Source organism: Microtus oregoni, unplaced genomic scaffold, assembly GCF_018167655.1.
Source record: "Microtus oregoni isolate MIOR12 unplaced genomic scaffold, Mior012 000086F_ref0000336, whole genome shotgun sequence".
Taxonomy (NCBI): Eukaryota; Metazoa; Chordata; class Mammalia; order Rodentia; family Cricetidae; genus Microtus; species Microtus oregoni.
Window position 1 is genome coordinate 1,765,459 of NW_024544552.1, and position 16,714 is coordinate 1,782,172.

The 16,714-nt window shown below is 45.6% G+C and overlaps 1 protein-coding gene across 2 annotated transcripts in view; it reads left to right on the forward strand.

The window, feature by feature from the left end:
* Cadm3 (cell adhesion molecule 3) overlaps nucleotides 1–16,714 on the forward strand; it is a 30,309-nt gene that overhangs the window by 9,703 nt on the left and 3,892 nt on the right. Inside the window, exons 2-8 of one of the 2 annotated variants that reach the window (XM_041643430.1) lie at nucleotides 8,584–8,685; nucleotides 11,341–11,481; nucleotides 12,050–12,202; nucleotides 12,880–13,017; nucleotides 13,347–13,517; nucleotides 15,735–15,825; nucleotides 16,220–16,389. In XM_041643430.1, coding sequence (XP_041499364.1) covers nucleotides 8,584–8,685; nucleotides 11,341–11,481; nucleotides 12,050–12,202; nucleotides 12,880–13,017; nucleotides 13,347–13,517; nucleotides 15,735–15,825; nucleotides 16,220–16,389 — 966 coding nt within the window. The remainder of the gene's footprint in view (nucleotides 1–8,583; nucleotides 8,686–11,340; nucleotides 11,482–12,049; nucleotides 12,203–12,879; nucleotides 13,018–13,346; nucleotides 13,518–15,734; nucleotides 15,826–16,219; nucleotides 16,390–16,714) is intronic. The other variant, XM_041643431.1, reaches the window with a different exon arrangement.

The window sequence follows — 16,714 nt, forward strand, 5'->3', positions numbered from 1 at the left end:
AAACTTCAGACAAAACCAGCCTCTTGTCTACTGTACCAGAGTACACAGCCCACAACAAACCTGCCCTGATTTCTAAAGAATGAGATCACTGTGGGAAGGCATGCAGAGTTGAAGTAACAGACGCTGCAAAAGGCTGCCATCATCCCAGGTACCATCCTGTACCTACACAGAACCTGTTCTCCAGAAGTTCTCGGCGATGCCTTCCAGTGCTCTGCTCCCCCCACTCCATCCTCTTCACAGACTCCTGCTGCAGAAGGCTAGATGTTTATTTAAAATCCACACTTCCAGAATAAGGGAGCTAAGATGAACAAGGAGCTGTTTAGGATCAGATGCCCCTCCTTTATGTCTTCCAACTGCGTTTGTCCTTATTACAACTCAATATTGGCTGCAGAGGGGCTTGTTTTGGTTGGGGGCCAGCCTAGGGCTCCCTCTCAGCGCTAATACACCAAGAACACTGACTCAGTAGCAAATCAAAGCAACAGCTGTCCCCACCTCCTTCTCTGCCACCCACTTCCCAGTCTCTGCTCCTCAGAATCTTAACTAAGTCTGTGAGCATCCCCCCCCCACCCAGCCTACCACAAGCCCACTTCTGCCTCCAGATTTTTTTTTCTTTCTAGCTCAAGAATAGGACATGCTCCTCTGCTTTTTTCTTCCCATCTACTCTAACCTCTCTCTCTTCCACATCACAATCATGGCTGTGCAAGTTACACGCTCCAGCAGGTAGATTCAGAAGCGTGCACACACACGCACACACACACACACACACACACACACAGTATGCACAAAGTCTTATTCTCATGGCCACTGTGTTTAGCTCCTAAGGACACAGCAGTGGCTTCTGACTTTCAAATTCCTCTTTTCTGGGAATTGAAGTCTGCCTTAAGGCCTGGCATTTGTGAAAATGTGGCAGATGAGACTCTTTTGTCTCATCCCAGCTTCTCCAACCTGTCTGGTAGTTAGTAAGCTTACTTCCCTTAAACTTTGGGGCCCTTCCCATGTGGTGATAAGAAGCAGAGTAGAAATCACCAGATATAAAAGTCAGACTCAGTGGCAACTGGACCTCTGAATTAGCTATTCTACAAGGACTCCTATGATGTGATGACAAGCACAAAAGACCAGAGTCATAACTATAGTTCCCACTAACTGCCTGTGGGACTTCTTCCAATTCTCACACTTCTTGGGGATTTCAGTTCCTCGTTGTTAAAATGAGCAGCTGGATTTGGGGATGTGGTTCAGCAGCTTGTAGACACGCATGCTCACATGCACACCCACACAACGGTATTGCACTGACGGCTACTTATGATTGTGTCAGCTCTGAAAGTCTATGCTTGTGAAAGTCACGGAGGAGAAACCATGTTGTGTGACTTAATTATAACAGAAAGAGGAGAAAAATCATTGCACTCTGGTGCCAGAGTCAGAAAGGCATCCTTCCCTTTCTGTCTGATAGTCAACTATTTTAGGAGTAACCAGCTCTGGCCATTAGGGGTCAGTAGAAAATACTGATGGAATATGGAATCTGGCTAAAGAAACACAGCCTTGCACACATACGTGTACACCCCCCCCGCATGCACACACCTGCTTGACATCTTAAAATTTGATAGATTTTTTAACATTTTTATATGAAAACAATTTTTGAATGACTATTTTTATTTACTTTTAATTTTAGTGAGAAATGAGTATTAACACCGAGAATTTTTTTTTTCATTTTAACCCCATCCTCACACCTGCCCTTGACAAGCTAGCCAAATATCCTGAGGATGTTTCACCTCATTTAACTTGGAAAACTTTTTGCTTCCTACCTGTTGAGGATGGACCCAAAATATGCCCCTGAAACACATTATAAAACCTGTTGGAATTCAGACTGAGTAGCTCCTAACCTGACTCTCAGATCTTCTAACAGTGTGAAAATGACACACTTCTCAAATCTTGAGTCTCTGGTCCAGGTTTTATACCAAACTAAAGGTTAGCTAGCACAACAGGAAGTTCCTGGGGGAGAAAGGAGTGGAAATCTACCCTTCCCCCATCTGTTTCCACTTACTCTCCTGTGCCTCTTAGGAGAATCAAATCAAGCCGGGAGAGAGTAATGACTTTGGGCCCAAGAGGCTGCTTGACAAACAAGACTGTAGGAAGGAAAAAACCAGACAGCAACAGAAATAATAGAGGGAGGACCAAGAAGGAGCAACATCTCCTCTCAGCATCCCAGTGGCGAGAAGAGATCAGCAGGGGACCAGGGAGGCTAAGATCAGAGGACAGCACCTGAGGCATGACTGAGCTCTGAGGTCTGGGGTGAATGTGAGCTAAACTGCACCTGAGTTATGGAAAAGGGTGATGTTCAAGAGGACTTCCTGGTCTCAATGCAGTCCAAAATCTCATTCCCGAAAGAAAAGGAAGGAAACACCTGAAAAGACGGAGGTGACTAGAAATCAGAATAAGCTCCATCTCTTAAGGTCCAGCATCCCTCTGACTGTACCTTAAAATCCAGGTATTAGTGAACCGAGAGCTAAGGAAAAACGGGCAAAGCGAAGCAGGAAAACAGAACAAGAAGAGAGCCGACCGCTAGCTGTCAGAGTTCCAGTCTAGAAACTGAGGGATGATTTTGGTAATCTGGCACAGTCGTGGCTGCCAAAAACCAACTGTAGGAAGCTGAATGGAAAGAGAGTCCTTTGTGAAGTCAGAGTGACTCCTCTAAATCTTGGAGTTATCTTCTAAGTCAGGATTCAGATGGAACTGGTCCAGTTTCCTCCAAATGCACATTCAAACATTTACTCTTAAAGAAAAACGTGGCTCTGAGGATAAGCAAACTTCCAGGGGCCAAATTCCAAGTCTCATTTTGCTGTGGCCGTTCTCTGCTGTCTGTGACCCACATAGCAATTCACTAAGAAGCCGAACTGGGGTCTGGGATCCTAGCAATGAGACTCCTAACGGTGGATACTCCATTCTAAAAGAGAGTCAGTATTCTGGGCCACAGCCCCCAGTATGTTTTTTGCTTGGAGATAACACTTCTCCACCCACCTGTCAGGGTAGTCGTGAGGAATAACAAGTAGGCTGGGCTGAACATTATTTTTAACTCCCGAGTTAGAGAAATGCTGAGTCATCACCATCATCATCACCATCATCATCAACTCCTACTCAGAGAGCTGCTTTTCTTTAGAGTCAGGGAAGTGAAGCTCCGGACACAGGGACTAGCGAGGCCGGCTGTAGTCATGCAGCCCAGATCTCTCGTCCCTTTGTTCCACCATCCCAAATGTGCACCCACGACACGGTTAATAGTTCTGCCAATACATTCTAGATCTCCAGAGCAAACAAGGCAGGGAAGATACATAAACCAAACAGTCAAGGGTAATGCTGGCATACTCTCATAGCCTTCCCTACCAGTCACTTAAATTGCAGACATAATACATTTTTATTCATTTGAGTAACTCACTTATTTATTCAATAAATATTTATGGAGCCCTTACTATGTGTGAGGTCCTGTGTTTGCAGTGAAAAACCGAGTCATTGGTGCCAATGTATGCTTTGAAGAGACACATTATTAAGTCTGCAGTCCCTGCCTCTGCTACTTCCAGTATGAACAATCGATCAGAAGGGGGAAGGATTACTTTTCCTTTAAAATACTGAGAATTCTAACAATATCAGAATCCATGGGTAAAGAGAAGAACTAAGAAACACTCAAAACGATTGAATGCCAACGAGATAACCTTTTCATTTTTAGCCTAGGTGCTAGAATGTAATGAAAACATAAAAGGATTTTGTCAAAAGTTTTAAATAAACACATCTGTTATTTGGTTAGCCAAAGATCCCCACACTTTAAGATAATTAAGGGTAGACAAAATAGATCCCAAAGTCTGGAGTGAAGGCACATTATAAAATCCAGTTAAAAGCATAATTCACTGGATGCCAATCACAACAACGCCGCCACCACAAGCACCCTCTCTAGCCTGTTTCTCTGTGATTTTTTATCATTCTGCAGGTAAGCATCATGAACGTTGTCTAGGGAAATCATCCCTGGCCAGAAATATAAGTCTTCCCTCACCTATTCCTAACCCACCACCACACACCTGCTTCTGCCTCCTGGGGCAGGCCATGCACTAGGAAGATGCAGAAAGTTTGGGCTTCATGGCCAGAGAGACCTACGTCCCAACCTAGCCCTTATTAGGAGCATCACGTAATTCCCTAGTTGCCTAGAGTTACACCTATGAACCTCTTAACTTAAGTCTTGAGATTAAAACTAGGTTGTGGCAGGGGTGGGGTGAGGTTTTTTTTTTTTTATATCAAGTTCTGTCTTGTAGAGATCTAGATGTCCATGTAGGTGTCATCCAAGCTTTGCTTGACCTACTCTTTCCTGTGCTTTTGGATTTGCTATTTTCTCTGCGCTAACAGATTTTTGAGCTCTGTTCCCACAACAGAAGATACTGATTCATTTGATAAATAAATATTTATTAAACACCTTCTATGTGCAATAAGCTATATTGGGGCCATTATTGATACGAAGATGAATTAGATATCTACTGTTCTTGCAGGAGCTTTATGATTTAGGAAGAAGCCCCAGTGGCAATGTAGGAAGAAGTTCTGCATCATGAAAGGAAGGTGGGGAAAATAATGCAACCCAGAGATAGGGGAAAGAATTTCCAACTAGGCCACCAAGGAAGCCCTCTTGAAAGAAGAGCTGCACAAAGTAGGCTTAAAGGCTAGAGTTAAGACCTGTGAAGATCGGTGAAGAGCATTTGAGCCAAGTTATTATAGAAAAGGGAATGGACAAGGGATGGCCAATGCTTTAAGTGGAATTTTAAATATCTCCTATGTCTAGGATGTGGGATCAGGGAGATGGAAAAAAGACGGAGTTTACAGGTGGGTTGACATTAGACTGTATAGGACCTGGAAGGCCAGGCTAACCAATGTGGGTATTATCGGCAGAAAATGTAAAGTCAGCTGGGTATATGACTCAGCAAAGAACTTGCTATGAACCAAAATCCAGGTTTCTAGCACTCGTGTAAAAAGCCTGGTATAGCAGCACGCATCTGGACACCCAGCACCAGTGGCTGGGGTGGCAGGTGCACACCTTTGTAGAGAAACTAGGTAAAGAGCAAGTTAACATAGTAAAGGAGCTTATTGCCAAGGCTGACAACCCAAATTCAATCCCAGGACCCCTGTGGTGGGAGGAGGTAACTGACTCCTGCAGGTTCTCCTCCAACTTCCACACAGACCCTATGGCATGTATCCCCACCCCACACAAATAAATTTAATTTTTAAAATATAAGCTGGAGAATGAGCGAAGAATGCACACCATGTCAGTTCCTGACATCTACGTGCACAGCTGCATGCACATGTAGGCACATACTCATGAACCCACAAGGTCACATACAACTCTCTCTCAGACACACACACACACACACAGAGAGACAGAGACAGAGACAGAGACAGACACACACACACACGCACAGAGAGAGAGAGAGAGAGAGAGAGAGAGAGAGAGAGAGAGAGAGAATGGAAAGTCAGAGAAGGCATGTGAGCAGATAACAATATGACTAGTAAGACTGACGCCTGACGCTCCCCAACTCATATGATCAAGACTGGAGCCTTTCCTTCATGGCTGTCCCCCTATAGGGAGGGTGTTCTTCACCAGTGGCTCCGTGCCAGCAGCTCCTTCCAAGGTCCCTGAGTAGAATCCTTACTAAACCACTTCAAAAAGTCCATATGTCCCCTTTAGAATACTCCTCAGTTTCCTGTCCAAACATTTTGAGGGAAATCATGGTGATGTCATAAATGACTGGCACAATTTTAATCCAAAGATAGCTCAAGCTTTTCATAAACCAGTTTATAATTTGGGCTACTTATCCGTACTCCTGATGATAGCATTGCAATCACTCACCACAGGAATGGCCATTCAGAATCTATCACTAGTAGCCTACAATTTCATAAAATCGGGTAACGTTCAGACATGCTAACAGAATTCCCAAGACTAGAGATCGAATATCAAAGTACATTTCAGGATTAGGGGATCGGTCATACACACCCCCATAGAAGGGGAAGCAATGCCCCAGCCATGTCTTAAACAGTTTCCTAAAATACTACAAACCAAAGTGAATTCTCTGCAAACATATAGAAGCAATAAATCATGCACATCCCAAACATGTCATTTATTGAAGGTTATTTGTTGCTTTCTGCCTCTGAACAGTTCAGCTGTGTTTAAGTGATGTACATCGCCATTTGACTTATTTATCCTGTGCAGATGGGGGAAAAAAGCAACACAAAGAAGTGGGAATGGGGAGGTGACGGACAAGCATGAGCAAGGAGAGAAGTCACTGAGGAAGATGCAGATGAAATCACGGATGCAGGAACCAGGAGAGTGGAGACCAGACATTGGCTCCACGTGGTTAAGGTGCAGAATGCCTGGTGCTGAGGTAGCAAATCACCAGACAAGTCACATGCACCCAGAGCTCACCAGGATGGGTGGGTTAAAGAAACATGGGTGAAAATGGTGATGTTTCTGCCCCAACCTCCTCAGAGTTTAGACGCACAGCCTGGGAACAAAACAGATCCCAGTGAAGTGTGCAAAGGCTCTGGAAAAACAGGGGCTGTTAGAAGCTGAGAACCCCACAAGGGGTAGTGGGGATTCTAGAGAGTTGTGCTATTTGGGTTCCTTTAGGTGAGCCAAGGAATCTCTTCGGATGTCAACTTTAAAAGTGATTATATCTGGCTGCCTACCGCTAGCAATTGTTTTGAGATTAAATGAAATCATGGGTGAAAATCCTCTCTGCAAACTGAAAGTTCCACACTGACGTATGACAAGGCTGTTTCCTCGGTCCATTTGAGTAAAAGCTTGTGTAGTGGTTCTTAGATTGTGTGCTGGGTTACCAATGCCCTGTGAGGGCGCTTAGATGGCTTGCCTTGCTCCTCCCTGTCCCTCAAGCAGCCCATGCCTTAGCACGATCAACCCCTGTTTCCTACTTGATGTTGGCACAGCACACTCCAAAATGTATAACCTGGAAAATAATATGAAACACTCACCAATGTCCAGTTGTCTTCATCCTTGGTGTCCCCAGGATGAGGGCTCTGCACCCCAGGACTGCCTCTCTGCTGAAACTGAGAGCCCTGCCCTCCATTTTCCTCGCCTCTTTTGCCTGTCTTCATCAACTCTTCTTTTCCCATTAGAGATGTACCTGGTCTCTCAATGTCACTCAGAACCAAGTAAATTCCCAAATATTCTGGGAGAGCCAGGTCAGGAGCAGTGGGAAAGGCAGCTGTCTACAATGCAGCCCACCAACCCCAAAAACTCTCTTAGAGCTTTATCTGATGCTAGGACTCCCCCTTGCTCCTTTCTCCTTTCCCCCTTTCTTCCTTCCTCTCCCTCACCCTCTTTCTCGGCTACCCCATCTTCTCTCTCTTTTCCGCTCACGGACTTGCTTTCTTTTTCTTCTGATTAGTCCTCTCTCCTTAGTGCTCTCTCCTTTCTTCTCCGGAAAAGTCCATACCCCACTTTAGTCTTTTTTCAGTTCTGACCCACCCACCTGCTCTCTCTTAGCCCCACCTCTACCTTCTTATCCTCCCCACCCCCACCCAGACCGTGGCGCCCTTAGGGACCTTTGACAAACTTGTCCCTGTACGCTGTCCCAGGAAGAGAAGCAACTCCAGTGTCTGCTCAGCAGCTGATGATCTCACTATTTTTGCGCGATTTGATTGGCCACTCTAGGGCTCTGTGGCGGGAGATCTTGCAGAGGGGCTTAGCTGGTTTCTTTGTCCCTACGCTCTTTCTATTTGTGAACCCCAGACACTACTGTGTTTCACAAGACAGTCTAACGGCGATCTAGTCCTAAGAGAGGTGGTGACTATTGCCTGGGTGACAAGGTTTGGTTTCATCAGAGCGAAGTACAGGCTCAGGTCCTGCGAACCTAAAAGGAAAACTTAGAATCTGGGCGCAGAAGGTAAGACTCTGGCAATGTGTACTGCAACTTCTAGCCCCAACTTCAATCTTTCTTCAACAACAAAGGTGTCTCACCTTAGAATAAAGAGCATCGGATTTGAAGGCAGGCATTTCATTTCCAGTGTCTACTCAATTTGTATGACTTTGGGCAAGTCGTTTCATTCTGCTTCCACCAAGCAAAACAGGAATGGCGATACCAGCACTTTTCATAGGTCAAGGGAAAGAGTCAAATGTGAACATATGCTCTAATGTGTTAATAGATAATGTGCTACAACATAAAGAATCCTGGATAAGAAGTTTATAATGGGTTGTTTTGTTTTCAGTTTTCATTTTTCTGTAGTGAGTCCCTCTCAATCTTTTGGGGACTTCTTTGTCCTCTTCTGTGAAGTGGGAAAACTGGGCTGAATGGTCTCCAAGTTCTCTTTGACTCTCACACTACATGGTTGACAGATAAACCGTTATCATCCTCCTTTAAATGGCCTATCAGAGGAGAGTCTTTTCCTTTTCCAGAACTCTTGCTAATGTCTGACTTTCTCTTAGGTATGTTGGTGAAGCCATTTTCCATAGGGGCCTAGCCCCTCCCACACCCCCACAATGGAAGTGTAGACACAATCTATAGTAGTGTGCACAGGGTTCATCCCTGATGCAGGTTCTCTCCCCAGGCTACTGGCAGGAGCAGGATTTGGAGCTGGGAACTCTGGCTCCACTGGACGAGGCCCTCAGCTCCACAGTCTGGAGCAGCCCTGACATGCTGGCCAGTCAAGGTGAGAAACCAGGCCCTCATCTCAATGTTCTCCAGATGCCTCTCACCCATCCTCACATCATCTCCCAGTCGTATTACTCCACCCCATGTTCTCACGCCTCTCATTACCACACAGCTTTCTCCTTCCCATTTGACATTTAGTCCTCAGTTCTGCATCCACCACCACATTTCCATGCACCAACTCCCTCTCTCACTCTGGCACAGAGACCTCTGTAACCCTACACCTCTTTCCAAAAATAGGATGCCCGGGAGAAATGGATTACTCAAAACAAAGAGGTCCTGGAAAGACATTGTCAAAGAGGAATTCTTCAAGTTAGACAAGGACAGAGGAATTAGGGGTTGGAAATTGATATATGTCAATTGCAAATGAAGGGCCTCAGCCACTTTCCATTGAGAAATTTTGAGAAAATTTCACTTTCAGATTTGCTTAGTGGCTACACAATAATCTCAAAATCCAATTATAGTCTTAATTCTCCTTTCAGAGGGTCGCTTTAGGAAGAATTCCAACGACAACAGCTCCATGTTCAGGACAGAACAGAGAGTTACAGTGTTGAGAACTGGTGGGCTGATTTTAGGAGTCTCTTCGCCTCTGTTGCCTTGCTGCCTGTGTCTAGGAGATAAGGGAATTGGATTCCTGGCCCCAGTGGCTCCCTCACTTCCAGCTTCTACAGTTCTAGGCAGTACTAAGCATCAGGGTTCATACTCCAATTTGGAAACTACCAGTCCTTAATGGTGTATCTTGCTTGGCATAATTTTCAGCATGCCTTCCCTTCTGAGGGCCTTCTCTTGGCTAGTATTTCCTGGAAATGCAAGTCAGGTGACTAGAAAAGTAAGAGAGAAACAGGCAGGTGGGGTCAATCTGTGGTTAAGGGAGCATCTATTTTGTTTGTTGGTTGGTTTTTCGAGTCAGGTTTCTCTGTGTAACAGTTCTAGCTGTCCTGGAACTAGCTCTTGTAGACCAGGCTGGCCTTGAACTCACAGAGATCCGCCTGCCTCTGCCTCCCATGTTCTGGGCTTAAAGGCATGCGCCACCACCACTCACTCAGTCCATCTGTTTGTTTTTTATAGTGCTCTGTAGGGGATGTGGTAAGCATGATTCCTGGTTTCCTACTGAGCAATGAATAGTGCTGGTTGAGGAATTCGGTGACATAGAACAGACTTTTGGATGCTCCTGAAGCAGAGAAGGGAGGTGATTATTTTAGATTAGTTCTGAGGAGGTCACTGATGTTGGGTCACTAAAAGCGATTCTGAAAATGAGGGAATCAATACTAGGAATCAGAGTCCATGTTGTGAGAACTGAGCACAAGGCCTGTTGGGGGAAACAGATGTCAGTATTGGAGAGGTTCACAGCTAGGCCTGAGGAGGAGGTTGATTTGGCATTAAACTGATCTATCCAAAAGATACCTGGATTTCTTCTTCCCTCTCCCTCTCTTCCTTCTTTCTTTCCTTCCTTCCATCCTCTTTCCTCTCTCTCTCTTTCTATGTGTATGTGTGTGTGTGAGTGTGTGTGTGTTATTGTGTGTGTGTATTATTTTTGATATAGAGTGTATGCAGTCCAAATTGGCCTCAAATTCAGTGTGTAGCCAAGGATAACCTACAACTTCTGGCCATCTGTCTCTACTTCCTGAGTAATGGGATAACATATGCGATCCATCACAACCAATCATTACGGTGCTGGGGGTCCAGTTTAGGGCTTCCTGAATGCTAGGCAAGGACTCTATCAACTGAGTCTGTGTTTTATTTAATTTCTCTAAGGAGAGAAGAGTTATAAAATATGCTTTCAGTACATTGAGGGGGGAAAAACTTCAGTCTTTTACTCTTTAAATGATATCAGGGTGGTAACTTGGGTTTGTATTTGGAGAGACAGGAAGAGTTACCAAGAAAGAAAACAAACAATTGGATGTGGTTGTGCATGCTTATAATCCCAGAACTTAGAAAGCAGGAGCAGAAAGACTTTGGTAAATTCAAGACCATTGTGAATACATAGTAAATACCAGGCCAGCCAGGACTGTATAGTGAGACCTTGTCTCAACCGCAGCTACAATAATTAATAATAATAGTGAAAACTGATGATGAATTTGATGATTGGATTGAGGTTATTATTGGAAAAATTTTAAAGTATGCTAAAATGTTTCTGTTTTTAATTTCTATTTTGTTTGTTTTGCTCTTTTGTGTGGATGAATGTATACACACTAAGATCTGGCTTAGATTTTTCCCTATTTCAGTCTTAGATTAGTAGTCATAATTGCTTCTAATGGTTTTGCCCTTACAATAAGTGGTAACAAGAAGACAGAACACAAGGTGGCAGATATGTATGTGTGTTCGCAATGATGGATGCAAGAACCATACTTAAAAAGACACACATGGAGTAGTATGTTCAGATCTGGGTGCCTTTACCCTTTTAGCATTTGTGACCCTGCCCATTCACCCAACATTCAACAAGGGATGATGCTTTCTGTGTGTCCACAGTGAGAGAGATCAGGTGTGTCTCCCCTCTACTGCCACAACCACCTCTCTATCCCTTCACTCATGAAGCCTCAAGCGTAGATAGAGACCAGAGCCTTGGGGAGAACAAACTAGCTGAGGCTGACTGTGGCCCAGTCATGGGTAGACATCCTCGGGACTCTATAAAACTAACTCTGCTCTACTCCTGCAGATAGCCAGCCCTGGACTACTGATGAAACAGTGGTGGCCGGTGGCACCGTGGTGCTCAAGTGTCAAGTGAAAGACCATGAAGACTCGTCCCTACAGTGGTCTAATCCTGCCCAGCAGACGCTCTACTTTGGGGAGAAGAGAGGTAGTGTCTCCTGAGTGAGCTTTCTCCATGGGAATCATGGGCTAGGAGACAGGGACAGCAGAGGCTAAGGCTATCTTTGTAGTCCAGAGGCTGAGAAGCACAAGGTATGTTCTTTGAAAAAGCAATAAACTGTGGGCTCCTCTGTTGTTTGCAGAGAGAAACCAGCACTACATCTCTGATCTTAGCCATGCATAGTCTTACAGGTCTTATAGCCTTATAAGGTGCTGGAGCACCAAGCTCCAAAGAAGTGCTTATGATAGCTGGTGTCACACAGCCCTAGGCTTTTCCTAAGTAATTACAAAAAATACAGACTATAATACTGGTCTATTAAGCTACCATGTTTAGTGGTTCATGAAAGTCACTGAATGATTCTGTCCTAATTCAAGGTGTTTTTTTTTTGTTTGTTTGTTTGTTTTGGTTGGGGTTTTTGTTTTTTATTTTCTTTTATTTTGGTTTTTTCTCCCACCCCCACCATTCCTCCCTTCCCCTCAATGACGGTAGCACAGGAGTAGAAGATGAGCATGCAAGGTACTGGTGGAACCCTGACTCTCCATTCTCATTTCCCCAGCTCTTCGAGATAATCGGATTCAGCTGGTTAGATCCACTCCCCACGAGCTCAGTATCAGCATCAGCAATGTGGCGCTGGCAGACGAGGGCGAGTACACATGCTCCATCTTCACCATGCCTGTGCGAACTGCCAAGTCCCTTGTCACTGTGCTAGGTGAGGCTCCTCAACCCCTGTGTCTCTGCGGCACGCTGCTTTGCAAACAAATCTCCCTCAGTTGATCCCCCAAAGCCTCCCAGAACCAGGCAGGCCTCCAATAATATCAGAAAAGGTCTGCACGCCTTCCTCTAAATACGAGAAAAGCAGAATTCTGATCTGCTGTACTTACTATTTGTTCTGGAACAAATCTCTTTAAGCGTAAACCTCACAATTTATAGCAGGGAATGGTCATTCCCCTTCACTCTGAAAATTCCATGTGGAGACACAAGATCTATATAAAATATCTTATTTTAATTTCCAAGAAAAGTTCTTCAGTTGTTTGAATGCAATTATCTCCATCATGTATTCCAATTCCCACCTCTACTGCTCTGGGCCTTTTACCATCCGCATGGCCACTTAGCTGGACTCTGGGATATCCAGTCACTATCGTGCTCAGGCACCGCATCCCCACTCCTCCTAAACTCTCATACCTCCTCACCTTAGTCTTCCCATTTTGTCCTCAAGAAGTAGATCCAAGAGAACACTGACCCTTTGTGCTTCTACCCAGCTCTCTAAACCAAAGCAGAGCTCAGATATTCCACCCCTTATAGTGGACATATCTCCAGGGAGAACTTGAAGTGTGACTTCACACGGTGCCTCTCCTTCCTATCCTGGCCATCCCCTCTCCATCGCAGGAATCCCACAGAAGCCCATAATCACTGGTTATAAGTCATCCCTGCGGGAAAAAGAGACAGCCACTCTAAACTGTCAGTCTTCTGGGAGCAAGCCTGCAGCCCAGCTCACCTGGAGGAAAGGTGACCAAGAACTCCATGGTGAGTAGCTCCTGCCACGGGGTTACAGAAATGAGGCGGTACAGGAACAGGGGTGGTGCAATATGTGTTTATATGGCACATAAGAAATAATGGAGATGAAGAAAGTGAATGGCAGTGACATTGTGGATATGTGTGTGTCAGGATCTACATTCTCTGTACACATTCATATCCATTTCAAAAATTTTCTGAGTCTTTCCAAGATATACTCAGAACCTGTGGGGCCCAGACAGTATCTGTTTGTTAAGATACAGTCTATCTGTACGTACTGACAATGTATCTCCTCTGTGTGTGTGTGTGTTTCCGTCTGTCTGTCTTTTTCTGCATTCTAGGAGAACAAACACGAGTCCAGGAAGATGTCAATGGAAAAACCTTCACTGTGAGCAGCTCAGTGTCATTCCAGGTTACGCGGGAAGATGACGGAGCAAGCATCGTGTGCTCTGTGAACCATGAATCTCTAAAGGGAGCTGACAGAGTCACCTCTCAGCGCATTGAAGTTTTATGTATGTCATGGGCTCTGGGGTGAGAAGGACCAGGTGTGAGGTAGGGAGTAAGGAAAAGAGAAGTCTGCTGACGCTTAGTGAAAGTAGCAAAGCTTCAGTAAAGAAGGCCCTACAGTAAACGCGGAAGGCTTGGAGAGCTGAGGGCTTTGTCTCACTGAGTTGACTCTGCTTGTGCTGCGGGAGAGCAGCCACAGACAAAGCGTAAACAAATGAGTTGGGCTGCATTCCAATAAAACTTTATTTACTAAAGCTTGCAACTGGCAAGATTTGGCCCAGGGGCCAAGTTTACCAGCCCTTGGGCTACGCTGGTGGAACAGAGCTAGGCTGTAACTTAACAGTGGTAAGAGTAGCAAACCCAGAGTCTCGGTCTGTAGTTTCGTCTGTACTCCACGCCATACTGATTGTGTGGTGTGAAGACAGCTCTCCTCCACGGATCGTGGTTGTTTCCCTCTGAAACGCGAGAGGTGAACTTGGATATCCTTATGGCTGCTTCTCACTCTGACATTCTGTGATGCCAAGAGTTGTGGGTGGAAGCGAGGCACAATTCTCTCCGGTCTTGCAACATTCCAAGGACTTCTACCTCTCAGTCACATCTCTATTTGGCCCCCTTCCATGCTTCTCCTTGGGATTCTGACCTAAGGTGGCCCGGGGCTCGCTGCTTCACACTTTCTCCACACCTCTGCATCCTCTTCGTGGACTCTGTCTTTAGTGCCAGGAAAGAATGTCTGAAAATCTGGAGTCTCTGCAGATTTCTCATCTGGGGAAAATCTGGAAGCCTTTCAAAGGCGCTTTTCCATGTGGAAAGGGAAAGGAGTAATGGAAGTGTGGAAGTCGAGCATGGAGGCATGTACAGCCATGCATTGCTTTCCCAATTTACCAAAAGACTGGGGATTTTCAAAAATAGTGATAGCTTTTAATCTGCTTATGGAAGACACAAGCTGATTAATTTCGGTGCCATTTAATCAGTGGCTAGACCCTTTATCCAAACTTTAACATTCGTTAATTTTGGATGGCATTCAATGGACAGGCTGATGAGTAGCCTCCTAGCTAGTACTGTCACGCACTAGCTGTATTGGCTTCACCAAAGCCTCTAATCTCATGGTGAATCTGCCGTACTCCCCTGAATTATATTGAGAAATAAGGAATGATATGTATGGAAGAACTCTATTAACTTCCAAGTTCTAACTTGCTATAAAGTATTTCTGTATTTACTAGTTCCAAGTGTGAGGTCCTGGGCCTAGGGCGGTTCTCTTGAGCCCTGCTCCCCAGCCGTAACTGAAGAATATACCATTGGAGTCCCACAGAGTCCTCTCTTAGAAACCAGGCCATTTGGTGATTACTCTGCCTAGTCCCCTTGGGCCTGTGATCAGCGGTCAGTCAACAAATGCCCCATTCCAGGTGCTCTGCTAGAGGCCTCTTCGGCTGTGAAGCCCCGGAATACCCATTTTCTCACCTGACCTGTCTCTTTGTCCTGTGTGATTTAACGGACGCATGTTCATTAACTGCTTGTTAAGGTTGGCTCTGTCCTTAGGGATAGCACATCCTCTTTATCTGTGGTTGCAAACCAGCATCTGGTCACATTGTTCTAAGCCGCCATCTGGACCCAGCCTCCTATGCAGCCTTTTGGCCTCATTGACAGATGTCATTATTCTCTCACAGAGCCAGCCATATTGTCTCAGGCCTTTTTTGTTTTTTTCCAGCCAAAATTTGACCCTCACCCCTTGCTGTTTCTATACTCTCATTCCATGTTTGGGCTGACCGTTCAAAGGGATGCTTTGTGTTTGGGCGTTGCTTTCACTCCAAGCTCCCTCACAGAGCAGACAGAATTGAGAGGTTGTGGACCCAGTCAGTGTCAAGTTCACTTCCTTTGTTCCTTTAAAAATATGTATTAGATCCTGTCTAGGTGCCAGACGGTTTGCTAGGCATGAATAAACCATGGGTTCTCCTCAGCTCCGCTAAGACATCCCATAGGCCCCCACCAAGGACAGGCCTGCTGGAATGCCATCACTCAGAGGTTGAGATACACCAGGTTGTTCTCAGTCAATGGCACTCATAGTCCGTGTTCACAAGAGCCAGGAGGAAGGACTTGTTCACAGCCTCTCACACTTCTGAGACTTTGGGAGAATCTAAAACATGTAACTAGGTGATTCCCGCAGTTTTAGGGATCTCCTATGCAGAGTGAGGAGCTTGGCGCTGCTATCCTGTGCTTCTCCACAGACACGCCGACAGCCTTGATTAGACCAGAGCCTGCGCATCCCCGGGAAGGCCAGAAGCTGTTGCTACACTGTGAGGGGCGTGGCAATCCAGTGTAAGAAGAGCAGTCCATGGTCTCTGATACCCCTCAGATAACCCCCACCCCTTGGGTACCTGCTGAGGCATAACTCCTGGTCCCCTAACTGTACGACAATGCTTCTCCTTTATTTCTACAGCAGAAGTGAGGTTGGAGCGATCCCTAGCACAGCTCCTTCTGTTTCCCTAAGGAATGAAGTCACAGTAAAATATGGTTCAAAACATCTCTGCCTTTTCTAAATTGTACCCAAGATGGATACCTCACCCCTCCACCAACACTTACCCTCTGGCCCACACAGCATCTTAAACCTCACCACACAGTTTCTGATTTCCCTGCTACCAGGTTGTTTTTAATTATTCCAGCCCTTTGGTCTGGGACATCCTGAGTAGTTCCCATCTTTCTATCTCAACAGTCCCCAGCAGTACCTGTGGGTAAAGGAAGGCAGCGAGCCACCCCTGAAGATGACCCAAGAGAGGGCTCTCATCTTCCCCTTCCTGAACAAGAGTGACAGTGGCACCTACGGCTGCACAGCCACCAGCAACATGGGCAGCTACACAGCCTACTTCACCCTCAACGTCAATGGTGAGTCACTTCGGCTTCTCTTCTCCAACATCTCCCTTTGTTAGCCATCTCTTGCTCTCTGGATGGCAACCGCCTCCCCTTGAGTGGTAGTAGGGTGGATAAAAAAATGCGCACTACCAGAAGGCACTCCCCTTTGGCCCTAGGGATGTGTAACAATGGTAAGTCTTATTGTTTCTTAATGTAACAATAAGAAAGATGGGTTCCCATCATCTCTGTCTTCAGGCAGTGGCTCCTCTGAAACCATCTTTATCCCCTGATGGGGAGAATGTCAGCTTCATTTAGAGGCCCCTCTTGACGGCAGGTGTGCTTACTGAAAAGCTCCTCC